At 37.6% G+C, this 26,392-nt stretch overlaps 1 protein-coding gene and 2 long non-coding RNA genes across 8 annotated transcripts; 2 read left to right on the top strand and 1 right to left on the bottom strand.

Annotated features, from left to right (window-relative positions):
* The first annotated feature begins 73 nt into the window (after nucleotides 1-73).
* Nucleotides 74-6,049, top strand: LOC148739916 (TNF receptor-associated factor 5-like). Of its 2 annotated transcripts, none has more exons than XM_088747882.1 (5): nucleotides 74-277; nucleotides 3,603-4,067; nucleotides 4,184-4,364; nucleotides 4,441-4,753; nucleotides 4,907-6,049. In XM_088747882.1, the coding sequence occupies exons 1-4, from the start codon at nucleotides 225-227 to the stop codon at nucleotides 4,456-4,458; spliced, it is 717 nt and encodes a 238-aa protein (XP_088604008.1). In that variant the 5' UTR covers nucleotides 74-224; the 3' UTR covers nucleotides 4,459-4,753; nucleotides 4,907-6,049. The 2 variants fall into 2 exon arrangements, with proteins under 2 accessions (XP_088604008.1, XP_088604007.1); XM_088747881.1 differs by having other exon boundaries at nucleotides 4,441-4,646.
* Nucleotides 6,050-13,039: 6,990 nt separating this feature from the next.
* On the bottom strand, nucleotides 13,040-13,707 carry LOC148739917 (uncharacterized). Its single transcript, XR_015996373.1, has 2 exons — nucleotides 13,435-13,707; nucleotides 13,040-13,271 (listed from the first exon to the last, which is right to left on the bottom strand). It is a non-coding gene; the product is annotated as an uncharacterized LOC148739917 (long non-coding RNA).
* A 3,903-nt stretch (nucleotides 13,708-17,610) lies between these two features.
* LOC148739918 (uncharacterized) lies at nucleotides 17,611-24,684 on the top strand. 5 transcript variants are annotated; one of them, XR_015996352.1, is made up of 8 exons: nucleotides 17,611-18,218; nucleotides 19,950-19,985; nucleotides 21,113-21,180; nucleotides 21,608-21,700; nucleotides 22,172-22,262; nucleotides 23,224-23,341; nucleotides 24,113-24,180; nucleotides 24,585-24,684. It is a non-coding gene; the product is annotated as an uncharacterized LOC148739918 (long non-coding RNA). The 5 variants fall into 5 exon arrangements; XR_015996349.1 differs by having other exon boundaries at nucleotides 17,636-18,218; nucleotides 22,121-22,262; XR_015996350.1 differs by having other exon boundaries at nucleotides 17,629-18,218; nucleotides 21,608-22,262.
* The last annotated feature ends 1,708 nt before the right edge of the window (nucleotides 24,685-26,392 follow it).

A 26,392-nucleotide genomic window follows, 5' to 3' on the forward strand; every position in this document is an offset into this window, starting at 1 on the left:
TGGTAAAGTGACTCTGGATGATGGAGATGTTGAAGTAGCTGTAGATGTTGGTGGTAAAGTGACTGCAGATGGTGGAGATGTTGAAGTAGCTGTAGATGTTGGTGGTAAATTGACTGTTGATGAAGAAGATGTAGAAGTGGCTGTAGATGTTGGTGGTACAAGGGTTGGAGATGCTGAAGGTGTTGAAGAGGCTCCAGATGTGGGTGGTAAACTGACTGTGGACAATGAAGATGTGGAAGTGGATGCTGTTGATGAAGTGGAAGATGACAGAGCTGTGGTGAGAGAACAGGTTATCCATGCACATGTGGTGATCAAATGTCTATAATCTATAAATTTTTTATAAATTTGACCGGAAATGGGCTTTTAGAAGACTGTTGCAAGTGTTTGTGGATACAATTATGACATAAAGGCCATCAACCTTTGAATTGTTTCATGTTAAGGTATGCATTTTGATAAAGCCAGCCTCTGCTACTCTATTAATATTTGGAAAATTGCAGTAGTCATGCACATCACTATTCCTAGGGTGATGAGGTAACAAATGACCAATTTCTTCTGAAAGTTCTGTGTAGTACCGGAGGTTTGTTATTTTCCTATTAATTTGTGCTAGAAGTTGCAAGGCTGCAGGGAAAGACACCTTACTTAGATATTAAGTAAATAAAGTATCGAGCATAAATATAAGTTCATAGAAAGCTAAATTGAATTAAAATTATGACAGAAAGATTGCCCAAGACATAATTATGCTCCATTTGACGATAACAACTTAAACACATTGTGCAGATGTAAGGTTTGGTTGACATAAGTAACATTTCAAATATACACAGACCTTGACTTGGTAAAAATATAAAGATCTTTTTCTTTCTACTTCCACCAAAGTGGTTCATGAGCTGCACGCCACTTTGAAGGCCAGTTGCCACTGTCCTCATTGCATGCCCTCTCGCATACGATGTTATTATTTCCAAGCTAGTGTAATAAAGTAATGACAGAAAGGTGATTGTAGTTACCCACACTAATTTTTCTGTTGAATTGAATTTAACTCTGGGTTTATTTCTGCAAGGTACATACATTAATTTCGCATGCACTGTGACATTTGTTTTAGTGGTATTTGCTTTAGATTGTAGCAATAAGAGAAAGATTGCACAGTATGTCACATGAAAAAGAGTATTGTAAGTTTAAATAATTCAATGTGCACTGGTACAAGGAAGATTATCATCTAAGATGTTCTTAATAAAATTGGCCAACATTTCATTTCATTTTTTTATCACGTCACAAATGATTGCAAACTGGCAAGTTGTTCGAAGTGTTGCCTTGTAACCAATTTTAAATGCAATAAATCCTCTCACTTGGCGAGAAATTCTCAATGTTATTAGTAATTGCAAGACATCTAAAGGAATATATATTACAGCAACCTTAGTTTTCTTTCATTCACGTTTACATCCAATCTCGCCTCTTTTCGGCATTTCGCTTATTTTATTACGGTACTTCTCATTCTTTTCCCTGGAACCATTTTTCTAGCCTACGATACAGATTATGTAGGGAGCAGCACTTACCTGCTAAGGTCTTTTCCTGTAAGGGGAGGAAATGCTCTCACCAGTAATTCTCCGATTTGGGAAGAGCTGTCGTTCTTTGTAAATGATAAATCAGAAATCCGCTTGGCGGTAGTGAGCCTGCCCAGCTCAGTCTTGTTTGGCACGCTTCTGTGCCGTTTATCCAGAAAGACAACAGTTCTTTGGAAAGCGCGCTTACTGCGGTTCATCTCGTAGAGTTGAAGGCTTAATCTAAAAGACTTAAGTGCTTGCTACACTAATCGATGTCCTTCGATGACGCGAAACCACGCCGAAAATGAAACTGACCGACGTGTATATGATTTATGTCTTAATTAAAGGCTTTTGTTTCACGGCACACCCATGTCACCTAGGCCTGTCGCTACGGGACACTTACACTGATAGTTAAACAATTTTGGGATCGTTTTCCGCAAATGCACCAAACGCAATTTTTTAATCGTCCAATTGTTCTTTAATTACATCAAACGGGCAAGTGACCCTTTTCTAGGAAGTGGTGTGCACACATAGACACCCGTACACGCAGAATGGAAACTTTATTGTTTGAACAGGAACTTGAGACCATGCATGGGTAACTGTCACTTCGCGGATCGATTGCTACCAGATCAGTATCAATTGTTATTGATGAATACGTGTCAAATTGTCCAGGGAATACACATTTCCCATTGAGGTCCACAAGGTGATATATATCGTTTACTTATCAGTTAATCTTGGTAATTTCAACAAATTAAAAGCAGATCTCGCTTGGACTAGATCACTCCGCTGCCTTATTCATTGCCAGATTCGCTATGTCTCATGAGCATTTTGAGTTTACTTCTCCTCCCGGCGCGCTATTTAACTGTTCTGTATGGTAAGTCTTTTTTTGTTTTCTTATTATTGCGATGATTTTTATCTGTCAGCAACTGCTTGTTTTCGCTGTCACACATCGACAGATAGATCTTCAGTGCATTCGTTAAGAAATTTCAATGTTATAGGAGATAGGTTAAGAAATAACTCTCTAATTTTTAGGTCTCTTTGTTTTCTAAACTTGAGATATTCGTCGAAATGTTTTGCGCAAATTTAAAGAGCCTAGTATGGAGTCGCAATTGTGGTGGGTGTATCTTTGGTTCACTAAAATTGCGGCCGGAAAATAGTGCAAAAAGTCTGAATTTAAATTTGGCTATCTAGCCCTCTGATTATCTCAACTGAACCCAAAAAAAAGTACAAAAGAACTTTTTATAACAGATAAGTCTATACTTTTCAACAACGTGGAGCTGTATGTCAAGCAACCACCATAACTCTGAACTTCAAAATGCGCTGGTTTTCAAACCAAGCTCGGTGTCGAGTTGAACATTTCAAAACAGATAAGAAATTAGACCCCCTTATGCCTGACGAGAATAAAAATTTTCGTGGCTCTTTATTTTTGGATTTCCGGTTTGAAGTCGCACTTAAAAATCAGCATTAAAGCAAACAATACCACGCAGCTTCTTTGAGAAAAAAATTGCGAATTCAAAATACAAAGGCTAAACATGACGTTTAAGGAGAACAACCGACAGCATTCAGGGCATTCAGAAGGCAGAAGTTCTTTTTAACTGCGGAACTATATTCGCATTTTCTGGGAAAAAGAGATCATGAGCGAAATTGTAATAATCTTCAGGCAAAAGGACGGGATGTTTAAATATCAAGGCAATGAAAATCATTCATGCAAACTTGCTTACTTCTGTGATCGAGCTGAAATGGTTTATACTTCACCAGTTGTCTTTCTAAGATGAGAGAAATGTTGCTCCCTCAACAGGAATTTGACCAATTAGACGAAATGATAGCAATGTGTCTAGGAACAGAAGTAAACTATGAAGCCTTAAAACATTAAGATTTATGTTCTGCGTTTGTTGTAACTCTGAGTAAGGAATCATTACTCCATGATTAAATTCCACTTTCCTTCGACAACTTTTCGAACTGAATTCCTTGCTAGCAGGGGTATTTTTGAAGGGAATTACTTGACTTGTCAACACTAGTTTTGCAATAGTGTGTACTAAACTCTCTTTATTGTCTGTTAATTTGAAGCCTATCGACAATGGTTAAACCTGTGACTCTGGCATGTGGGCATACAGGCTTTCGACACTGCCTTGCGACTCTCATGGGCATTGAGACTTTCCCAAAATGCCCACTTTGTAAAGCACCGATAGGAACAGGTACCCTTCACGTCAATATCGCACTCGACGACATCCTGGGAAATTTTGATGTCAAGTGCAATAAGAGCGGCTGTCTATGGACAGGAAAATTTCACGAGCACGAGCAGCACTTACAAACATGTGGAAAGTTTCCGATGCCGTGTGCCAATGATGGGTGTGGAGAGGTGGTGGCAAGGGAGAGGATGGCAGCACACACTGCGCAGTGTGCAAAGCACAAGCTCCCTTGCCAGGAATGCGGTAGAAAAATAACAAGGGAATCCTTCGAGGAGCATACCGCTTCCCTTTGCTCTAATAAGAGAGTACTATGCCCTCTAAGCTGCGGAACAAGCCTTCCACGGTAAGATATTATCTGTTTAATTAAGAAATCAATAGTAAAATGACTATTTAAGGCCAATAAAATATCCAAAAGTTGCACTAGCCAGCCAGCTCCCCCTAATTTTGATTCTTTTGCAGACTCCACTTAACACTGCATTTAAGCGAGTGCCCAGAAAGAGCGGTTCGCTGTGCGGTGACTGGCTGCACTGCTATAATAAAACAGAAGAACATGTTACAGCACTCGAAAAATGCAGCCGCAACCCACCGTGTTCTGCAGGAAGGAGAGGTCCAGCGTCTGCGGGGCCTGATGCATTTCCAGGTGAGATGCTTGAATTTTAAAAATAATGAGAAAAGATATCATATTAACATGAACTGAACATTCGGTTTCATTTCAGAGAGCCAAACCAAAATGAATTTTGGAAGAAAGAGGAGTGTTCTCCTTCCGCTGGAAGGGAGAGAAATGGAGTGACGTCAAGGGGCCGCACCTATTCAGCACTTAGTACAGGTGCTGGAATGGGAACCGGTGGAGGGCGCATCTGCGATTTGCGGGACTCTCCTTGGAGCTGGTGTCCGCAGTGACGGCAGTGGTAGTAGGAACGAGGTGAGGGACTCATCTTTATCATAAAGGATAGATTCTCACTCTTGAATCTGGAACGCTGTGCAGAGGATAAATGATCGTTGCTGATAAGCCAAAGTACTTGCATATAGGTGACGTATTTTACGGCAACTATCAATATCGTTAATTTTCCATATAGGAGTGAGGAAATCTAAAACCATGTCTCCGAACCTGAAAACTGTCAAAAATAAAATAAACCTTATCATGATTCTCCACAGTAATGACTTTATGCTTCATGTCAACAGAATAGTACTGATGCCTGATTCCCGCGAGGAGAAGGTTTTCCCTTTCTCAGCGAGGGAGATAAGAGAGGGGGAAGTAGCAGCAAATATCCCGCTCTGTGAACTGGATCACGTGGACCGAGAAGACGTTATGATTGTCAAGTTTGTCTTGACATATTATCTTTTAAAAGAAGACAAGTAGATTTCCATTTATTAACTAGGAGAGTTAACAAGGTCGCAAATGATAACGCAAAAAATGGAAGTCGTTTATGCACTAGAACAAAAAGGATCGTAGGCGATGTGATAAGCATAGAACAAACTAACAATGAAATTTAAGAAATAACTTTGAATGGAAAAAAGTTTAAGTGCTTCTTCATGGAGATCTTCCGCTTTTTTCGCTGTATGTAATACCTCTCTTAGCTCTTATCTGTAACATTACTAATTGGAAAAGATCACTTGACGCAGTTGTTTTGATGTCAAAACTTTGTTGTTTTTTAGGGTTAGTAACAAGTGACGAATTTAGAAAATAGAGAGTCTGGAAGCTAAATAACTTGAGTTTTCCAGTCAGCCACCAGTTTAGTTAAGTTGTGTACATTTGGAAAAATGCCTGTGGGAAACAGAAGTACACTTGAAGAAAAATGTTCTCGATAATGACGTTATGGAAGGAAAGATGGCTACGAGGACAAATGTAGAGAGTGGTGCTCTGATAGTAAATCTTTTTTAGGCGATATAAAAAAAGGTTAGGTTTTTTAGTCAAATTGTTTTTTTTTCAAGATAAATGGGAAAAAGAATTGTCAATTTACCTCTGTTCAGTATTAGTAAGCTAGATTTGTTCGTTTGCTGCACTGTGTTTCACGTGATAATAAATAATTTGATAAATTCATTTTTCCTTGTTCTCTGACTACCCTGGTCCCATTGTCGCAAACGCTATAACCGGTTTGGTAACAGAATGAAAGGCATCCCACACCGAATAAAAGCCGACACGTAGCCTCGCACCACCCCAGTCTGACACGAATTTGAATTTGTTAAAAAACAAAATAAAACAATATATATAACTAACTGCAGACAGTACCGTTTCGGCCTTCTGGGCCTCATCAGTGCAGTGCTGATGCTAGGGTGGGGGAGAAACGATATGGCTATAATAAAAAAAAAGCGAAAAAATAAAAACCTTGCCTTGCATAACATGAATTAAAAGTAGTTTTTTTTCTCAAAGGAGACTAGTGGGCAGCACAAAGGAAGACTTATTGTTGTGACTTCTCCTTTATTTCTTCCGAAGCGTGTCGTCTCTAGCATTGGACAGAATATAAGTACACAATCGGTAGTCTCAGTTTACTTTCCCATATTAGTGTATCAGAGTTGAAAAATCCTGTAAACGGATGTTACAAAAGAACGCCTTAATCTATTGCGCGTTATTGTATTTTGAGGGCCGTAGGATAAATGATAATTGCAGTGAATCGATAAACAATGACTTTGTTTCTTTACAAATCTTTTTTAATTAGGAAAGAAGGTCGGTGAGATCAACCGATTTGAACAAATAAGTTCTCTTCCGTCAGATATACGGGCCGCGAATTTTTTACAGTAGCCAGTTTGCCAGTCAGGTTTGTCAGTTAAGTCGTTCCATATCCATGCTGATATTACAAGAAATGCCTTAATTTACTGAGCGTTGTTGTTGTTTGGGAGCCGTGAGGGTATCGTCAATTGTTGTGACTCAAGAAACAAACACTTTTTTTCTTCACAACTTGTCGTTAATTAAGAAAAAAAATGATCGGTGAGTTCAACAGATTTGATCGTGTAAATTTTCTACCTTTAGAAATACAAAAAGCTAGCTTTGGTAGTTTTCATGGTAGCCAGTTTGTCAGTCACGTCAGTCAGTTAAGACGTTTCCTACCCCTATCAATAGGGTATGTTTTCCCTTTAGGTATGTTCGAAGTCAGGTCTGTTTCTTTCGTCAACTAGTAAATTTACCAGCGTTTAAATAATAACATTTTTATTACGGGCGTCCATTTTTGATAGGCGACAGCAGAATGTAAGATCAAAAAGCGCGGGAACAGGGGAGTTATAGGACATGCACACGCAGATAATATTTTCACCACATACAAATAATATATTCCGTCCTAAATGAAAGTACATAACAACCCAACGTTTTTATGAACAAAACCTAAATTTTTAGTAATCGTTGTAATAACTGTAATTACAAACTGTCCTGTTTTCTGTTGTGACAACGGCAAACACACTTCGCCATTGTAACAGAAGATGAAAAATAATCAAACTTACCTTGCGCGAGGCAGTAATGAGGAAGTCGCAAGTTGAAATAATAGGCTTTTTTACCTTGTGCTTAGCAATGATTTACGGTCAGCTAAAGAGGTTCTATTCATTTTGTTCTAAACAACCGTGTGAAAAAGAGGTAATTTGCATAAGTGCGAAATAGTCAATTAGGAAACTGAAGAAAGTCACAGAATCATCGAAATTTAGATCGTTATTCGCTATTGCTAGCTGAGTAGACTCCAACAAGGAGAAGAAGAAAATGGTAAGTCCTTACGTCAGTATGCAGCTTTAGAGCAGGGCCCCACGATAAAGCTTTTAAACAGTAGTCGTAAAAAAAATGTTAATAGTAAAAAAAATGTTAATAGTAAAAATATTTATGGTAACCGGCGTAAGGAGAAAAAAAACCACCATCCGTAAAGTGGCCATAATTTTATTCTTTAAACTTTCGAACCATCACCCAATAGGAACACTCCACTATTTGGTGCATCTTTTTAATATCATTACTATTATTCATTTATGAATTTTTTTTGGCGAGTTCAACCTCAACGCCGGTAGGTCGGTTGCCGAACACTGTTGCAACGACACGAAGTTAATTTTTTGCAGATTCCATGAAACATTCAACCCAAACTTAAAATGGGACTAATTCGGTAATCACCTCGGCCTATTTAAGAGATTAAACTGAAAGCGTTCTCCAAAGATGCCAGGCTTTAAATTGCGAACGAGGGTATCAATTTTTTGCAGCACGAGATAATAAAGAAATTATTTTGTACAATTCCTTTCCGCTTATAATTAAAGAATTGAGCATATGCCCAAAAGTCGCATTTCCATTTCAATGGTAATGAATTGTTTTTAGTTCGTGCACACAAATATTGCAACGTCTCCTTTTTAGTGGGCACCGTCAATTATGGATAAACCACATTTCGTTGGATTTTTTTTTTTTTTTTAACGCAGCGACCATCTTAACGCGCGGGGCTGACGTAAATGTACTTTGTATTAATTGAAAAACAATAACGGGGAAAGTGCGCTTTAGTCCTTCTTTCATCGTGTGCGTGCATTGGCACAAACGTCCTTTAATCTATCTCTATCATCTTATATAGTAACAAATTTTACGTGCGTCAGCTCGCTGTTCGTAGCACAAATTGGATTGACGCCTACGCGATAAATAAAAACTAAAAAAAAAAACTCAAAACAACACTAAAAGTATTGTGGATTACAATAATAATCATCGACGTACTCAGGTGCTGTTGTAGACTGCACTTTTCCCATTCGATGTGGAAGGCCTCCTTTATGTTAATTCAAAAATTCTCGAAGCAAGAGAATCCACCATAAAAGTCGTATCTTATACGCGTCTATATGTTCAGGGGAAAAGAATGCTTATGCACAAAGTTTAAGCCGGTCATCTTAATTTGTTCAAAACCGTTAAAGGGTCTTTCCTTTTTAATGCTGTACAGGCGTTGCAGAAGATGCAAGAAAAGGGGTGTGAGATTAAACAGTTTTTCGAGGAGTTACCCAGAGTGCCACTTGGTAAACCCCTGCACGAGGTTTATTTCTTCTCTGCTTAGGATTCCCAGCAACGAATTTCCAGGCTTTCCTGGATTTGAATACATGCTTGAACACCAAGATTAGTAGACCCTTACAGGATGACTGCTCGAGATTCCTTTAGGATAGGCCAATTCTGCCCCTTGGTGGACCTGGGAAAGAGAGGAAGTTCATGGTTTATTTCTTCTCTGATTTAAATGCATGCTTGAATAGCAAGATTGGTAGACCCTTACAGGATGGCTGCTCGAAACACCTTTAGGAAAGGCCAGTCGCACGCTTTGGTGGACCTGGGAACGTGGTAAAATGCAACGAGAGCGAGTTCAACCACTTATCAAAGGTTGAAATCTCTATTTTCTCAAGTATATACTGAAACAGTAAATAGCGTCGTAAGATCGCTCTGATCGGCCTGCACTCAAAATCCGAGCATCCTTTGCTATGCACCTCCGAGCAACTCACCCATTATTGGCACACAAAAATTATGATAACCGTTACTGGAATAAAAGAGTTAAAAAAGAATCACTGACATAGTATATACTAGAGCAGACATTGTCTAAAGATTTTTAAATGTAAATATTTTCATAATCTCATTGTTCCTTGATATTCTGCGACATGTGGTTCGCAAGCTGAAGAAGGTGGAAATGTGACAACAAAAAGTACTCAGGGCGCTTTAACATCAAAATTATTTCATACAGGCGAATGATAAATTACACATATATGCATAGCTAGGATAACGCCTAAATAAAGATATTGATGGGACAAAATCCATCTCAAATATATCTACTATTTTCAATATTTCAGTACAATAGGGGAAGACGTGCACGAAGGGAGACATGGGTTTTTAGAATTGTTACGATACAAAATTCACCTGCATAACACCACTTCCAGATAGTGGAAAGACGAGATATGGCCACCGCCCTAGATCCGAAGTGCACTCGGATTACTGGCCCTCCTTCCGTCAGATGGACCAAAGAATTAACAACATAACTGCACATCAAATGATTGTCCACCGACTTAACTTCGTTGAGTCAGTCACTATGGGGTTGACACCCAAGAAATCGAATCCTGCTGGAAAATTTTAAAACTGGACCAGTCAACACGCTGGAGGATAAGGAGGGAAGAACGGGAGCCTCTCAGAAATCAATGCAGCCTTTTTGGCCGTTTTAGCCAATCAGTATCTAGTTCAAAATCCGGTTTTGTAAATAAGCTACGGGTTTTGCTTTCAGGTTTTGAGAGAAAGTTAGATAAACAATTAAGCTCTGTCCATGACTATGTTGAAAAGTTTTTCATAGGTTAGGTCTATTGACCACACTGGTCCAGAAAGATTTTCTGACGAAAAGACGCACTTTTAAAATGTGCGACTTTACCTTGAATTTTAACTCACTTTTAAAACAGATCTTTTCGAATTCCCCGATGTTGATTTCTCTTGTAACATTTTTTTGACGGGATGATAAGGGCTTTACTACACGCATCATCTAGCTGCAATGCGTTTTTTGCCGTAGGTGACTATTATAGTAATGGGGAAAAAAGATAGTTTATTCATTTTCATGGATAGAGGCAAAGCCTTTGTTGGATTCAGAGAGCAAAATGACGTTTTCAAAGCACCTACAAAAGTCACTGTGGTGATGGTTTGCCTTTATTTTGGAAGTGTTTAACGCCGAACAATTCAGAGTGTTCAAAAATTAATTGTGATTGAAAGTTTAAGAGATTGGTGATTCAATCGTAATTGAAGGAGCAAAAATAGTAGCATTTTAAAATAAGAGTGCGATTTAATGTTGTTGTATCGATAGGTGACGCTGTTGTGAGTAGGAAAAAGGGTGCGGCGATATCCAGTTTTTTTTACTGCTTCATATGCATGTCTCAGTTTTACGTTCTTTATTTAGCCTTTACAGATTTACAGTAAAAGTTCAATAATATCTCAATGCACGTTGTTGCAGAAAAAGCAGGAACGCGCGCAAGCGAAAAAAAGGGCGTCCTGATATTTGGGGAAGAGAATCGCCTAAACAAAAACGGCAGCATGGGAAAATTGATTTTCAATATTCTCCACTCTTACTTCATATCCTCTCTATGAATCCTGTGTCTGAATCTCCTTAAAAAACTTATGAAGTAAACACCGTTGGTATCGAGGTTTTTTTCCAAACCCCATCGCACTACATAAGACTCTACTCTCCACCAGTCTTTCTCGTCAGTTCTGTAACCGAGCTCGATAAACGAGCTTTGTCGAGCTCGATTAGTTATCGAGCTCGATAAGTTATCAAGCTCGATAAGTTATCGAGTACGATTAGTAATCGTACTCGATTAGTAATCGTACTCGATTAGTAATCGGGATCACATTTTGTTCCTGGGCAACCGAGCCCGATATGCATTTGTCGTACTCGATTACCATTCCTGCTCGATAAGCAAACCACGTGGATCAATGCTGCCATCTGGGCACGGCACACGAAATCGAGGGATCACTCACAGTTTCTGGGCAACGAGTCGATTTTAAATCGTCACGATTTATAAGTCACTCGATAAACGATTTAAAGCGAGACTCGTTTGTTTGTGAATAGAAACGAGACTCGTTTATAGAAACGAGACTCGTTTGTAGAAACGAGACTCGTTTGTAGAAACGAGACTCGTTTTTAGAAACGAGACTCGTTTGACAAAACGAGAGTCGTTTTGCGAAAGAAGGCTCGTGTGCCAAACTTTGCTCTTGGCGCATGCGCAGAAGTATAGTTTTTTTTTTTCCAGGGTAATGTTTTAGGTTCAAGATAAGCTGGGATTTTGCTGCAATATGTTAAGGTAATCTCTATTTTCTTTTTCTTGGGATTACAAAGTGCAGGGAAGGCCTAAACCGATATTTTTATAGAGCTTCTGGCATAAATTTCAGCAGATAAAGTAGCACTGGATATTTGTGTCGAATTAAGTTCAAAGCTTGAATCGGATCCTATCCCATTACTAAGGTTACTTCATTTTTCCACAACACGAGGGAAACCAGAAATTAAAACCATGAAAGATGTACATTTTGATAAATAAAAATGAAATGCTGAAACTTCATATTCATTATGCAAGGAATATTTCATCATGTTTTGCTGTTTTAGACTTTTTTTTCCCTTCAAGCAGACGCATAGCTGCTTGAACTTGGGCTTTCTCTATCGCACATTTGGAGTTATCTTTAGGAGACTGCCGTATTGCCATTTGTGCTGTCGTTACGCAATTTTGTCATTTCCAATCATGGATAAGTCTACTTGTTTTTATTTTTGTCTGCTAGAGTGTAATGAATGTTGTTATGGTACTAGACAATAATTAAAAAAAAAATATTACTATATAGCAGTAGGTGCTTACAGATGCCAAAGGTTCAAATTGAAAAAAAAAAGCCGAATTTGTTTCGGGCGTTTCCTTCGGAAAGCCCGAGTAATTTATGAAAACTGTATTCATAGAATACATGATCTAAAAGTACATGATCATTTCTTTCTTAAAATGAATTTTTTCGTCGTAAACTATCTTTTATCTCAGGGATCTCATCAAAATAAACGCAAATCAAAATGACAAATCTAATTCGCTATGAAAAAATGCTCTGACATGTTTATGTTTAGGAAAATTTTCTAGATTATTACAGAGATGAGATTGCTTCGGTAAGGATATTTTTAGAAAGAGAGCTTTGATTTAGTGATTGTTTGTGAATTTTTAAGAAACAGATAACGAGATTAACAATTATACACTTAGCAGCTGCCATCCTGGGGATCGACCCTGGGGTCATACGGGGGAATAGACTTTCGTCGCCAATTTTGCATTGAAGTGCATTTGCACCTCCGAGACGAGACACATGGGAAAACACCCACTGGATTTTTACCATTGCCGCCATCTTGAGAATAAAAGATCCTTACCATGGTGACTGGCTATTACCATTGATACCTACAGATGTAAAAAAACTACTACTACTACTACTTTTTCCAGTTAGTCGCCGGCAAAAAGCCACATAGGATGATTTTAACTTTGAGCCCTGTATAGCCCTGTATAGTAAACACAAGCTGAAGTAAGTTTTAGTTTGTGGCAAATAATATTCTTTTGGAGCATTACATTGTTTGAGTTAGTAGAGCATACTTCTTTGTCCCCAGGGGAAGGGCATTGGTAGCTTTATATTGAACAATGTTATTGTTGGTTAGGGGGCTTAGGAAATTCCTAATGCCCAGGGGTTCCCCGGGGTCACCCTCTCCCCCCCTGGGACGGCCGCTGATAAGTGCATAATGACCATGATGACTGAAACAAAAATTTTTGTTATCAGTTGCATATAATTATAGCTCGTTGACCTCTTTGCCTCTGGAAAATGTTGTCAAATAATACCATCTGGCCCGATTACAGTCGACTAATACATATTGGAAAACTTTATATCATTTATTCTCATCACATTTGCAAAGATAACTTTTTGACAGGTATTAAAAGAAAAGTTAAGGCTATTTCAATATAGAAGACATTGCATGATAATTTTTGCACTTATTAATAACTTCATCTACACTTTAACTAGGTTTTTCGTTTCCTTCTTGCTGAGATTCATTATTTTTCTTCTTTCTTCTCTTTCGGCTCTTCTTTTTCTTCATTTCTGGTTCTGTGAGGATAGTAAGAAGAAATTGTTGTCGTCAGTTGTTTATAGGTTTTTGGTCATGCGGGATTGGCCTGAATTTCCCATTTTGGAATGCTTTGAGCAAATTAGAAAACTGGAGAAATTCTTCAGCCATGAAACTTAATGAATTTTGTTTGTTAAATCTTACCCTCACTTAAAGTTTTCCTCTCCTCAATGTCATGTCTTTGCCCTCCCATGTCCTTGTCATCTTTAAAGTTAAAGAGAAAGGCCTTGATTTTTTTCCTACTTGCAGTTGGCAGTTAAATTTGTATTATGCATGAGTCTATAAAAACATAACTCTATAAAGGTGATTTCTTGTTACTTTATGTAAAGTTTGCTATGTTTAGAAGTACAGAAACAAATAGGTTTACAGCTTCATTTTTTCATTTTTAATTTTTTAAAATTCTGTAAAGAAAATTTTTCCACTTACAGGAATAGTGGAATCAAGGGATTTATCAGTATCGGGCTTCATACACGAGTAAGTCCCTTTAGAACTTCTGCAATAGAACCTTCTGCTATCACATCACACTCTACACACAGTTCCCGCAAGCCAGCATCCTGGAAGCGTTTGCCAGTGTTGGACAACATGGTGCATGCTGTGTGGAATACTTCCATTTTCATAACCATATCTTTCAATTTTGCGCTTTGTTTCCATTGTCCCTCGCTTGCCTTTGCATACAGTGTTAAGTCAATGACGAAGCCGATGCTCTTTAAGTTGAGCGTGTTCTTTACCTTGAGAGACTGCACTAGAACCTTGTGAACGGTAGCCATGTCATTAGCAGGCACATCGATACTCGGGAGATACCTGTTGACAGCCAGTGAGACAGTTGATCCTCATTAAGGACAGAAATGTTAAATCCATCCTAGCCACTGGCTTTTTGGTTCCCGCACCAGAAAGGGTCTCCTCCAATCTATCTATAATACCCCACGGGAGTGTTGCTTTGATATATGGCTTGATAGTTTCAGGCAAAGGAGCGATCTCATGCCCCAATCGGTGTGGCATCTGGATAAGTTGAACATTGTTCGGCATACGGTAACAGTATTTGCTTGGGTGGTTTTTGTACTCCTGCCGTAACTCCTTAAATAATGTCCTGGCCAAAAGAGGTAACAAGGCGCCGCACGCGATCAGAATATTCCGCCGAGATGTGTGTGTGTTGCCAGTTTAGAGTATAGAAACGCATCTAGTTCTTCTTAAAGTTTGACTGCACTATCACATAGCTCGGTAGGTTTCGGAGGCCATGACATCTTTCTAATATTTGGGTGAAGTGCATCACAGAAGTACAGGGCAGCTTAAGATTCATATATAAATATGAAAGGAAACCCTCTGTATTAACATCTGAAGTTTCTTCTCGGATTACCCTAGACGTGGGTGTGGATTTTCAGAACGGTTTACTTTTAAGTGTAAGCAGATGGTGAAAGTGTGGCCTGAGAAAGGCTTTGAATGGCGACGCACCTCATTTCTGTGTTTTCAAACATACAACCTTTTTTCGCGATTTTCTTTACATATCAAGAAAAACATCTCGATTTCTCCTTTGATGCTGATCACAAACTTTTTCTTTTTTTAAATTTGTTATTTCATGCTAATCTGACATCTTACTTTTCTACATTTACATATCCGCTCGCTTGCACCGGCTCTACAATTTCTTCTTTTCTACTTTTTATTCCAAACAAGTTAATGCAATGACTTATATCTACTTGTACGTCTTTGGCAGGAACAACAGTAATCCATCGTTTCATGAAAAACATCTTCCCGTCATTGCTTTATGCAGTGGCTTTGGTTGGATGTTTTCCACGCATCGAGTGGCAGTTTGGGAGTTTACAATGGAAAACTTTAATTAAGGCAAAAAAAAAAAAAAAAACTGTTAAAACATCGATCGATCGATCCCTTCAGAAAAACACACTTTCTGTGTTGAGTCCATCACTTTTTCAATCAACCAATAAAAAAAATTCAATTGCCGTATTCTGATTCTTGTTCGCAAGAAAGTTGAGAAATCTCCAATTAAATCCATATATAATTAAACTATACCCGTGTGTTTTGAAAGGTAGAAACCGAAGAATTTGCTACAATAATATTTCTTTTGATTGGAAATTATTGAATCAAGGTACTACTCAAGGTAGCGTAAGCGGACCCTATCTATTCCATATTTTTATAAATGATCTAGAGATCTATTTAGATACCCTGCCAGTGTTATTCTAGTATGCTGCTGTTTCAAATATCATTGCTCCTGTTTACAATTTAAAGACATGTCTGAGACATTGGTCAAACATTTCTTAGAGTGGTTAGAAAAGAATGGAATGTTCTGTAACCCTAGCAAATGTAAGGAGCTTACAGTCCTAGAAAGGCAATCATGAATTGTACCCTCCTGTATTAGGGATCCCTAGTTGTACTTATGTGAGCATTCTAGGTGTCACCTTTCAGAGTGACTGTAGGTTCAATACACATGTTAAATGCCTCTATGTCCTTAGATCTCTACGTAAAGAGGGGTATAAGCAGGTAGAAATAGACTTTCTTTTCGATTCCTTAGTACTTCCCCGATTTCACGTATGCCCATATGGAGCATCAGACTCCGATCTCACCCCAGTACAATGTTTTTTTCGATCGTTGTTGGAAAAGGAATTTTATTACAAGAAATCACAATTTACGATCAATTTTACAGAAGCAGTAGTATTTTTAAAAAGGTTTCTAAGGCCGCCAATCACCCCTGTCGCTTTTTATTCCGCTTGTAAACGCCTGCAGCTACGATTTACGGACTAGGTCTGGCACCAGAACAAGCATCAAAAGAAAACGTTTTAAAAATACATTCGTTGGTCGTTTAACTTTTAGACATAACCTATATGACAATTTCTAACTGTAATCAGGTGGTAAATTTAATTTTGTGGAATTATTAACCTTTTAACTCTTTTAACTCAAATTGCTTGTAACACTAGGATTGTATTTTTCTGTTTTGAATCAATAGAGACCATTATTATTATTATTATTATTATTATTATTATTCATTATTAAGCACGCTTATTTAAGGTTACTTCCTACCTTCAGAGGCTGATTTTTTTTTTGACTAGATTGAAGTTACACTTTTTAACTAGCGTTTGCAAAAGAAAAAAAAATTAAAAATCTCAAAAAGTGTCCGACTTATTTAAAAAAACGTATTTTCGAATAAAAGTTAATAAATCAGGAAGGTGTCATAATCTCGTAAATGGGCGAACCCCCCGGGGGAATATTCGAATATTCGGAGGAATATTACATCGCGCCCTTGACAAATTTCACACGTGGAATTAATCTGCTCGTAGAAAGTCTTTTCTCGTGGATATAACACAAAACTCAAAATTAGAGAAGAGTCCTTGGGTAAAGAAAAAGAAAAAAAAGGTCCAAAGAAGAGAGAAATGGCAGCATTTTTTCAAAAAAAAAAACAAAACAAAACAAAACAAAGTGACAAAGGTTCTTGGTTTGGCCAGGAGGCGTCGACAAGCTCGGCATCCACTGAAGATCGACAGTGCATTCGATTATCCTTGGGGCAAAGAGCTGAAAAATTAAAGTCAACACCACAGAAGGTTGTAAACAAGATTCTTCGTTGGAATCTGACGAAACCGATGGAGAAAAAGAAGAATGCGACAGATTTACCCTTTCTGCCGCGGGTTTTCTCTTCGCCGACTTTGTCCATTACTAAACGATCAACAGGGCGAGATAAAAAAAAAAAAAGAAAAAAAAAAAGACTGCTACACGATACTTTTCCCGGGAAAATCTTGATCCATTATCATTGACGCCAGGTCTCGTCTATCTTATTGGTTTGCGGTTTCAGGAGGCGAGATAATCTCCTGGTGTGGCGCAAGTTGTTTACAAACCTTTGGGAGCTAAAATCTCGCATTTGATTTTGAGAGGAATACATCCACTTTGAACGAATTTATAGGGTATGTAGATTTCACCGATTTTCGTTAAATTTCGCCAAAACATTCCCGTGATGATGACTAACAAATGTGTGTCAGGAAATTTTGATCTTTTAAAATTTTTTACGTGGTGTCCATTTACGCAAAACGCTTCGCATATTTTTCGCTACCCTAACTTTAGATGCGAATATCCAGACAACCAATCAGAATATCGGAAAAGCCTGACACACCTTTGTTGATTGATGCCTTGTGAATGAGACTAGGCAGCCATTTTTCTCGTGCTGCGGGATCCGATACCCGATAAATTCGATAGAAGAACACTCGGTCGTTTCACGCCTTTCTGGCTCCTGACACTTCCTAAATGAAAAAATCGCCGAAATTATATTTTTATCGTAAATTGCATATATGAAACTTTGTTTTGATGTCTAGTTTGTTAGGGTTTTCTTCCAACTAGCGCGCGTACGAATTTTCTCCCGAAGGACATCCGCGAAGGTAGGAGGTAACCTTAATTTTTGGGCTTTCAGGGTGGGCGCTTATTTGAGGCTGGGCGCTTATGGTAACCCATTCTCCCTGAGGTGATACCGCTGACAAACGCCAAGATGCCCCTTGGCTCGGGATTGAACTATCCCACGCCGGCAAAGGTCCTTGAGGAGAATAGAGCCTTTGTCTTAAAACGAATCAACCGCAATGTCATTCAAATGTTTACTTTGACATCAAGGTCGTGATTTTACATCTTAGATTTACCGGCTTCGTGCACGCCTTCAGCCTTATCTTTTTCTCCCTTCGATGTTTTTTTAATTTTTAACAAGCACAGCGTGTTCCAACTTGAGGTGACAGCTTAGACTTAGTTATGGCTTAGAGAGGAAACCAGCAGCTACAGCCACAATGGTAGGCGTGTGTCGAGAATGGCAGTTGTTTTAGAAGTTGCTTAACGAGAATGTAGTGGAATACATCGCATAAACAATCCTTTTCTGTTACACGATGACACATCTATGCTTTTGAAATGCTACCGGTTGCTACGTTGTTTACAAGGCAAGAGTCGAGATTCGGGTAAGTACGTGACTAAATTCAGCTGAATTTTATAAGTTCACAGTTCAACTTATGTTACAAGTAAGCTAGTGCCACGTATTCTTATTGCAGTGTCATAAATGCCAAGCAAAGGTTTTGATTACCCTCCTGTCCAATAGCCAAAGGGGTTTTGAGCGGAATTACGCGAAACAATTCCATGCTTGCATAAATTTGGCCCCAGCGTTTCATTATTCAATAACTATTTGCAATCAGGCTTGTTTACTGGAGGTTTGAGATGGATCCAAAAACGAACGCAGCTCCTATAAGGATTTGGGAAATTTTTCTTTATAAAGTTCCCTGTGAAATCTGTCACTACGTTCCGAAAGTAAAGATGACCCATGATCTGACCTTGAACTGAGTTCGCTTGCAAACGAAGATACGTTCTTAATTTACTTTGATTTGGAGTCTGGCGCAGTTAAAACGCCGAATTTTTATAGGACACGAAGAAGCTAATCAACTACTTTTAACCAAGTACATCAAAAGATCGATTTTTAACTCTGTCATGTTGGTTCGTTCCGAAGATTACCTTTTTTTTTGGATTAAAAATTAAAACTAATTTCAATAAGTAACTGGCGTGACCAAGCAACTATCATTATGCATTGTTTTCGGTATTATTTGCCTCCACATTTCTTATTCAATGAACAATTTAAAAAGAAAGCTCCTAACTGGTTCAAGGTCTTTTCTTGTTATTTCCATAATATTAGGTAAATCTTAGTCAGTAGGGCTCAATGTTTTGTCCCTGTGAAAAGGTTATTCACTTGAAAAACGAGTGTAAGGGTGGCCCCTTAATTTTTTTCAAGGTGAGAATTAAGTACAGTGATCTACGTATGCTGTTCGACGGTGAAACCAAAAGTTGACCTTTTCATTTGCCAAATATTGTATATAAATTATTGTAATTCATTGTGAGGTCCAAACAATGGATGCAAGTTCAGAATCTCAACCACTGAACTTTATCATTTGGTTAGAGCCATTTGAAAGACAAATTACCAGATGAAGTAAAAGGAAAGAAAAATAGAAATGTAATGCCACATTAGCCATGATGCGTGGAGGTTATGATTTTGATGGATTTTCATTCATTTATCTCATGCATTATGAAGAATTGTAACAGCTCAGAAGGCAGATATGTTTCTGTACTTTCTATTTCGTATTTATTCGCTCAGGAGAAAAGGAACAGAAATTTTAGCAATCTGTAGTAATTTAACCGTATTGCATAACCAAGTTATAAAGGAAAAGAGCTTGAATATTAGGCTTGTGGGAGAAGATTTTCAATTTAACACACCAGCCTAGGAGAGTTAGGAGATGACTTGGCTTAGTAAAAAATGTACTACTTTCAAAAACCAGGTAATTGCCAAGTCAATTAGATAGTGGAATTATCACAACCTTGGAAATATGTTAAGAGTTCATTTATAAATTTTAAAATAGGAAGAGCATTGTTTATCCTGAGATCACTCTCTCCGCTGATCGGAAACATTGAAATCAAGGTTAAAATTCAGAAAAGGAGTATTTATGCACCAATTATCAACAGCTATTTTTTTTATGAAAGGCAAGTAAAGCAAACAGAAGCAACTTCTTGAAATAGTTTCCACTTGATCAAAGTTCAGGGTGATATTTAAAAAATTATACAGCACTCGATGGTTCCTTTTCACTCTCATATAGATTTTTTCCTTATTTAGTGGTACCAGTGACTTGGCTAACATATTTGTTCTTTTGCAGAAATTGGGACAATTCCCCTGGAGCTTTATTTCAAAGGTTTGTATGATTGTCCCCTATTTTTTATCTATAGTTCAACTTGCTTATAATACTAAGACTCATAGTTTTTATTGGAATTAAATTTGCTGCAAATCTAAAGCTATCACCTGTAGAGGATCTATATACCTTGGCTGGCCCCAAATTAAATGCTTTCTTTTGAGCTTGTTTAGGATATTGCTCTTAGACTTGCTGAGGATACTGGTCTTTGACTCGCTGAGGATACTGGTCTTTGACTCGCTGAGGATACTGGTCTTTGACTCGCTGAGGATACTGGTCTTTGACTCGCTGAGGTTACTGGGCTTTGACTCGCTGAGGATACTGGTCTTTGACTCGCTGAGGATACTGGACTTTGACTCGCTGAGGATACTGGACTTTGACTCGCTGAGGATACTGGTCTTTGACTGGCTGAGGATACTGGGCTTTGACTCGCTGAGGATACTGGTCTTTGACTTGCTGAGGATACTGGACTTTGACTCGCTGAGGATACTGGTCTTTGACTCGCTGAGGATACTGGGCTTTGACTTGCTGAGGCTACTGGACTTTGTAAGTCTGGCTCATTGAGAAGAAGTCTGGTTGACTCGCTGAGAACAAGTCTGGTTGGCTCGCTGAGAACAAGTCTGGTTGGCTCGCTGAGAACAAGTCTGGTTGGCTCGCTGAGAATAATTCTGGTTGGCTCGCTGGGAATAAGTCTGGTTGGCTCGCTGAGAATAAGTCTGGTTGGCTCGCTGAGAATAATTCTGGTTGGCTCGCTGAGAATAAGTCTGGTTGGCTCGCTGAGAATAATTCTGGTTGGCTCGCTGAGAATAAGTCTGGTTGGCTCGCTGAGAATAAGTCTGGTTGGCTCGCTGAGAATAAGTCTGGTTGGCTCGCTGAGAATAAGTCTGGTTGGCTCGCTGAGAATAAGTCTGGTTGGCTCGCTGAGAATAAGTCTGGTTGGCTCGCTGAGAATAAGTCTAGTTGGCTTGCTGAGAACGAGTCTGGTTGACTCACTGAGATGTTTGGTATTGCTATGATAAAAAATTATTTCAGCCAAAATTTCTCAAATAGGGTTAGTTGTAGTGGGAGTATGTCTTTCTGTCATTAGAAAGACATACTCCCACTTGTTTTTTTCTTCTTTTTTTCCCCAGTACAACTATCTAATGTCAAGTTATGGATCTTTACATTGTAACAATGAAGCTGTGAATGAATAGAGGTGGTAGGTGTGAATGATTTAAATCTTAGTGTGGAATTTTAAAGTAACATGCCCCACCTTTCCTCCCCCCCCCCCCCCAAAAAAAAAATTTAAATAACCAGAATACTAAATGCTAAGGAAGGCAAGGTAGTAATATTGTTGATTAAAATATATACCAATACCTAATCTAATTATAGTAATATCATGCATATGCTGCTGGAATTAGGTTTAATATAATTTAGTAGGTTTACAACTACACAATTAACATTTGTGGGTAAAACCAATGTTCATAATGTTGATGTCTAGAACCTGTCTATCTAATAACAAAATTAAGAATCCAGAGCAATTCTCCTTTCAACAGAACACTAACAAAATTTTAAACACATAGCTTCCCCAAATCAAAACATAACATTCAAAGTCATTAAAATACTTGACTATTTTCCATCTGCAGTAAGGACCACATTTGGAAGAAGAGGTCCATTTAGTGAGTTGATGATCCTTACTCCAAAAGAAAATAACCCCAGTCTAAATGTTTGCTTTTCAGGTAAGTTGAAAAATTTTGCTAATCAATGACAATTGATCTGACTGTTAAATCTCTCCTCTAGCTGATACACATTTCTTTGTAAATCAGCTACAGGAATTTGCCACTTAAGTTTAAGAATTTACATGCTAATTAACTGGGAGTTAAGAAGTTAATAAAAAAATTAATGTATTTCTGAATTAAGGCTGTTGTAGAGAGTCAATCTATATTTTTTCCTTCCTGATGTGCGTCATTGCAAAAAAACGGCTCATACTTATCTACTCTGTGGAGTGAATTGGTTTTTGAGGAGATTGATATAACTTAAAAATGAAAAGTGTAACATTTGAAAAATTGCTACCTTAAAAATGTCTCCTAAAATTGTCCCAATAGCTGTTAACAGTGTTTGGTTTTACATATTGAATTAATATTGAACTGGTTACCCAGTTTTTAAACTTATAGTTGTACAATGAGCATCAGACATTTTGTTACACCGAGGAGAATCCCTGAAAGATGTAAGCGATGATCAAATGGAACATACAATTTGTCACTAATGTGAACATTTCTCATCTACTTCTACAAGAGATTGGTGAGTAAACCATTGGAGAATATCTATTTTTTCAATTAGTTATAAATGTTTTGGATGCAGAGATTAGTCACGTTAGGGAAAATATTGAGAAAAGGATAAATTTCATGTACAAATACTGCCTTTTCATGTATCATACAAACGAGGCAAAAATGTCGTCATCTTTCATGCATAGAGTTGGGCCATACCATGATAAAATTAAATCTAAAGCAAATATCACATTTCTTTGTAAAACAATAGCAGAAAGCGCACAAGAAGGCATAAAGAAAACCATAAGAAAGATTTCCTTCATTAATGAATTTTTTCCACAAAATTAATTTTAGCTATAATAATATACATGAAAAAATTTCTCGGTTCTGATTGGTTAAGATGAATGCAGTTTTCAGTTAATTCAGTGCAGAAGAGAGTTAATTCAGTGCAGAAGAGGGCTAATTCAGTGCAAAGAAAGAAAGAAACCAGACATTCTGATTGGTCAGAATCATTGGTTAATGTCAATGTCAAGGTCAATGTCACTTGCAGAGTTTGAATAAATTATTTTTGCACATGATGCGCGCGCTTTTCTTCTGCGTAGTTATGAGAAGCTACCTCGTATTTTTTCATGTATATTATTAATAGATAATCACATGATTTTCTCGTGCAATTTGGAATAAATAAGCACTTGTAAATTTTTCCAAAGACCACAAATTGCACTCGCCCTATGGGCTCATGCAATTTTGTTAGTCTTTGAAAAAATCTACTCGTGCTTATTTATTCCAAATTGCACTCAAAGTCATGTGATTACCTTTACAAAAATCTGGAACTGTTCTTGTATCAAATTGGATCAAACATTGTTCAACATAAAGCTACCAATGCCCCTCCCCTGGGGACAAAGAAGTATGCTCTACTAACTCAAACAATGTAATGCTCCAAACGAATGTTATTTGCCACAAACAAAAACTTACTTCAGCTTGTGTTTACTATACAGGGCTCAAAGTTAAAAACATCCTATGTGGCTTTTGGCGGCGACTAACTGGAAAAAGTAGTAGTAGTAGTAGTAGTTTTTTTACATCTGAAGATATCAATGGTAATAACCAGTCCCCATGGTAAGGACCTCTTATTCTCAAGATGGCGGCAATAGTAAAAATCCAGTGGGTGTTTTCCCATGTGTCTCGTCTCGGAAGTGCAAATGCACTTCAATGCCCCCATCCTAGAACAAAAATTGGTGACAAAAGTCTATTCCCCCGTATGACCCCAGGGTCGACCCCCAGGATGGCAGCTGCTACGTGCATAATTATTAACCTCGTTATCTGTTTGTTAAAAATTCACAAACAATCATTTTATAAATCAAAGATCTCTTGCTAATAATATCCTTACCGAAGCAATCTCATCTCTGTAATAATCTAGAAAAGTTTCCTAAACATAAACATGTCAGAACATTTTTTCATAGCGAATTAGATTTGTCATTTTGATTTCCGTTTATTTTGATGAGATCCCTGAGATAAAAGATAGTTTATGACGAAAAAATTCATTTTAAGAAAGAAATGATCATGTACTTTTAGATCATATATCCTATGAATACACTCCTCATAAATTACTGGGGTTTTCCGAAGGATACGCCTGAGATAAGTTCGGCTTTTTTTTCGCTGAGAATAAGTCTGGTTGGCTCGCTGAGAATAATTCTGGTTGGCTCGCTGAGAATAAGTCTAGTTAGCTCGCTGAGAACGAGTCTGGTTGACTTGCTGAGATGTTTGGTATTGCTATAATAAAAATTATTTCAGCCAACATTTCTGAAATAGGGTTAGTTGTAGTGGGAGTATGTCTCTCTGTCATTAGAAAGACATACTCCCACTTGTTTTTCCTCTTTTTTTCCCCAGTACAACTGTCTAATGGCAAGTGATGGATGTTTACATTGTAACAATGAAGCTGTGAATGAATAGGGGTGGTAGGTGTGAATTATGTAAATCTTATTGTGGAATCTTAAAGTAACATGCCCCACCTTTCCCCCCCAAAAAAATAAAAATAACCAGAATACTAAATGCCAAGTTGTCAACCCTTTCTCTTACAACTTAGTTGATTTCTGGTACTTAATTTAGTTCATAACTTCCTTTCCTCTTTTTTTTAATTCTCTTCCTTGCCATGGTCATAATCACTGCAATTTCTGGGTTTACCTTATTTATCATTTTTGGCCTAGAGTTCCTTCTTGTCCCTTGGAAGTCAAATCATCCATAAAAAAGGCCTTTTTTAGTCGAAGAGTGTTTCATCTTCCTATTACCCATGCCTGTCATCTTAAATTGACTTTCACTCAAAATTCACACCTAACTTTTTGTATTTGTTTCTCTTCCACAGTTGATGACTGGGATGGGAATTCACAGAAATGCAAACCAATGATATTTATCATGTGTTAAATAAATAAATCTTGAATATTAATAAAAATCATCAAAATATACTGGCTGACTTATGCAAAATAGTTATGGTAGCATGGGAAAAAATAGGGAGATAAAGAGAACCATCTGAATTAAATTAAATAAGTTTAGATCCTAAAAGTGATTACAGTGAAGGAAAAATGTCTGATTCAGTTAATAGCAAATCAGTTCTTGAAAATCTTGTAAGAAATAATAAAGAATGCACAGGGTTTTCAATGAGGTTTTCAGTTTTTTGTATGACGTATTTTTAACCCACAAAAAGGTCAAAATAGGTGTATTGCCTCTTGGTATCTAATGAAAGTCAAATCCCTCTAATTGAATATACTAAAACTGTAATTAGTACTACTTCTCTTGTTGTGGCCATCAACGATATTCAATACTCAGATATTTTTCTATTAAAAACAATATGAACTATTGAAAAGTAATATTGCTTCAATCAACTGATTTGTGAAAACTCCCCTTGGGTGAACATTTTGCAACAAACTTTGACTCGATATCAACAATAGGTAAAAAATTCCCTTCTCCTTGCAGTTAAAGGCAAGTACATTACCTACTCATAGTTCATAAAAGCCTTGAAAGTATTCGAAGATGCTTGAATTCAAAAATAACAAATTCAAGGTCTTGAAAGTACTTGAATTTGAGGACTAGAGCTTGATTTTTGCAACGCTTTTTCTTCAGCAATTTTCGAGTAAAAAATTGCAGTACTTTAATAGAAAAGCTGAGAAATAATGTTAAATAATTTTAAAATTTCTTATGCAAACCTTTCCAAAGAAGGTCCTTCAATTTATCTAAAACTTGGCAAAGTCATTGAAAAGCCCTTCAATTTCAACCGTTGGCATCTGTAGGAACCTACTATTATTTTGATTATTGTCTAGTACCATAACATTCATTACACTCTAGCAGGCAAAAATAAAAACAAGTAGACTTATTCATGATTGGAAATGACAAAATTGCGTAACGACAGCACAAATGGCAATTGGGCAGTCTCCTAAAGATAACTCCAAATGTGCGATAGAGAAAGCCCAAGTTCAAGCAGCTATGCGTCTGCTTGAAGGGAAAAAAAAGTCTAAAACAGCAAAACATGATGAAATATTCCTTGCATAATGAATATGAAGTTTCAGCATTTCATTTTTATTTATCAAAATGTACATCTTTCATGGTTTTAATTTCTGGTTTCCCTCGTGTTGTGGAAAAATGAAGTAACCTTAGTAATGGGATAGGATCCGATTCAAGCTTTGAACTTAATTCGACACAAATATCCAGTGCTACTTTATCTGCTGAAATTTATGCCAGAAGCTCTATAAAAATATCGGTTTAGGCCTTCCCTGCACTTTGTAATCCCAAGAAAAAGAAAATAGAGATTACCTTAACATATTGCAGCAAAATCCCAGCTTATCTTGAACCTAAAACATTAACCTGGAAAAAAACTATACTTCTACGCATGCGCCAAGAGCAAAGTTTGGCACACGAGCCTTCTTTCGCAAAACGACTCTCGTTTTGTCAAACGAGTCTCGTTTCTAAAAACGAGTCTCGTTTCTACAAACGAGTCTCGTTTCTACAAACGAGTCTCGTTTCTACAAACGAGTCTCGTTTCTATAAACGAGTCTCGTTTCTATTCACAAACAAACGAGTCTCGCTTTAAATCGTTTATCGAGTGACTTATAAATCGTGACGATTTAAAATCGACTCGTTGCCCAGAAACTGTGAGTGATCCAAATCGAGTATAACGAG

Source organism: Stylophora pistillata, chromosome 2, assembly GCF_964205215.1.
Source record: "Stylophora pistillata chromosome 2, jaStyPist1.2, whole genome shotgun sequence".
Classification (NCBI taxonomy): domain Eukaryota; kingdom Metazoa; phylum Cnidaria; class Anthozoa; order Scleractinia; family Pocilloporidae; genus Stylophora; species Stylophora pistillata.

Excerpts from the sequence above, each read along its gene's own strand:
- LOC148739916 (XM_088747882.1), top strand. The coding sequence starts at position 225 with ATGAAGATGTGGAAGTGGATGCTGTTGATGAAGTGGAAGATGACAGAG. Across the intron at positions 278-3,602 it reads TGGAAGATGACAGAGCTGTG|CCTATCGACAATGGTTAAAC; the intron begins GTGAGAGAACAG and ends GTTAATTTGAAG. Across the intron at positions 4,068-4,183 it reads TGCGGAACAAGCCTTCCACG|ACTCCACTTAACACTGCATT; the intron begins GTAAGATATTAT and ends ATTCTTTTGCAG.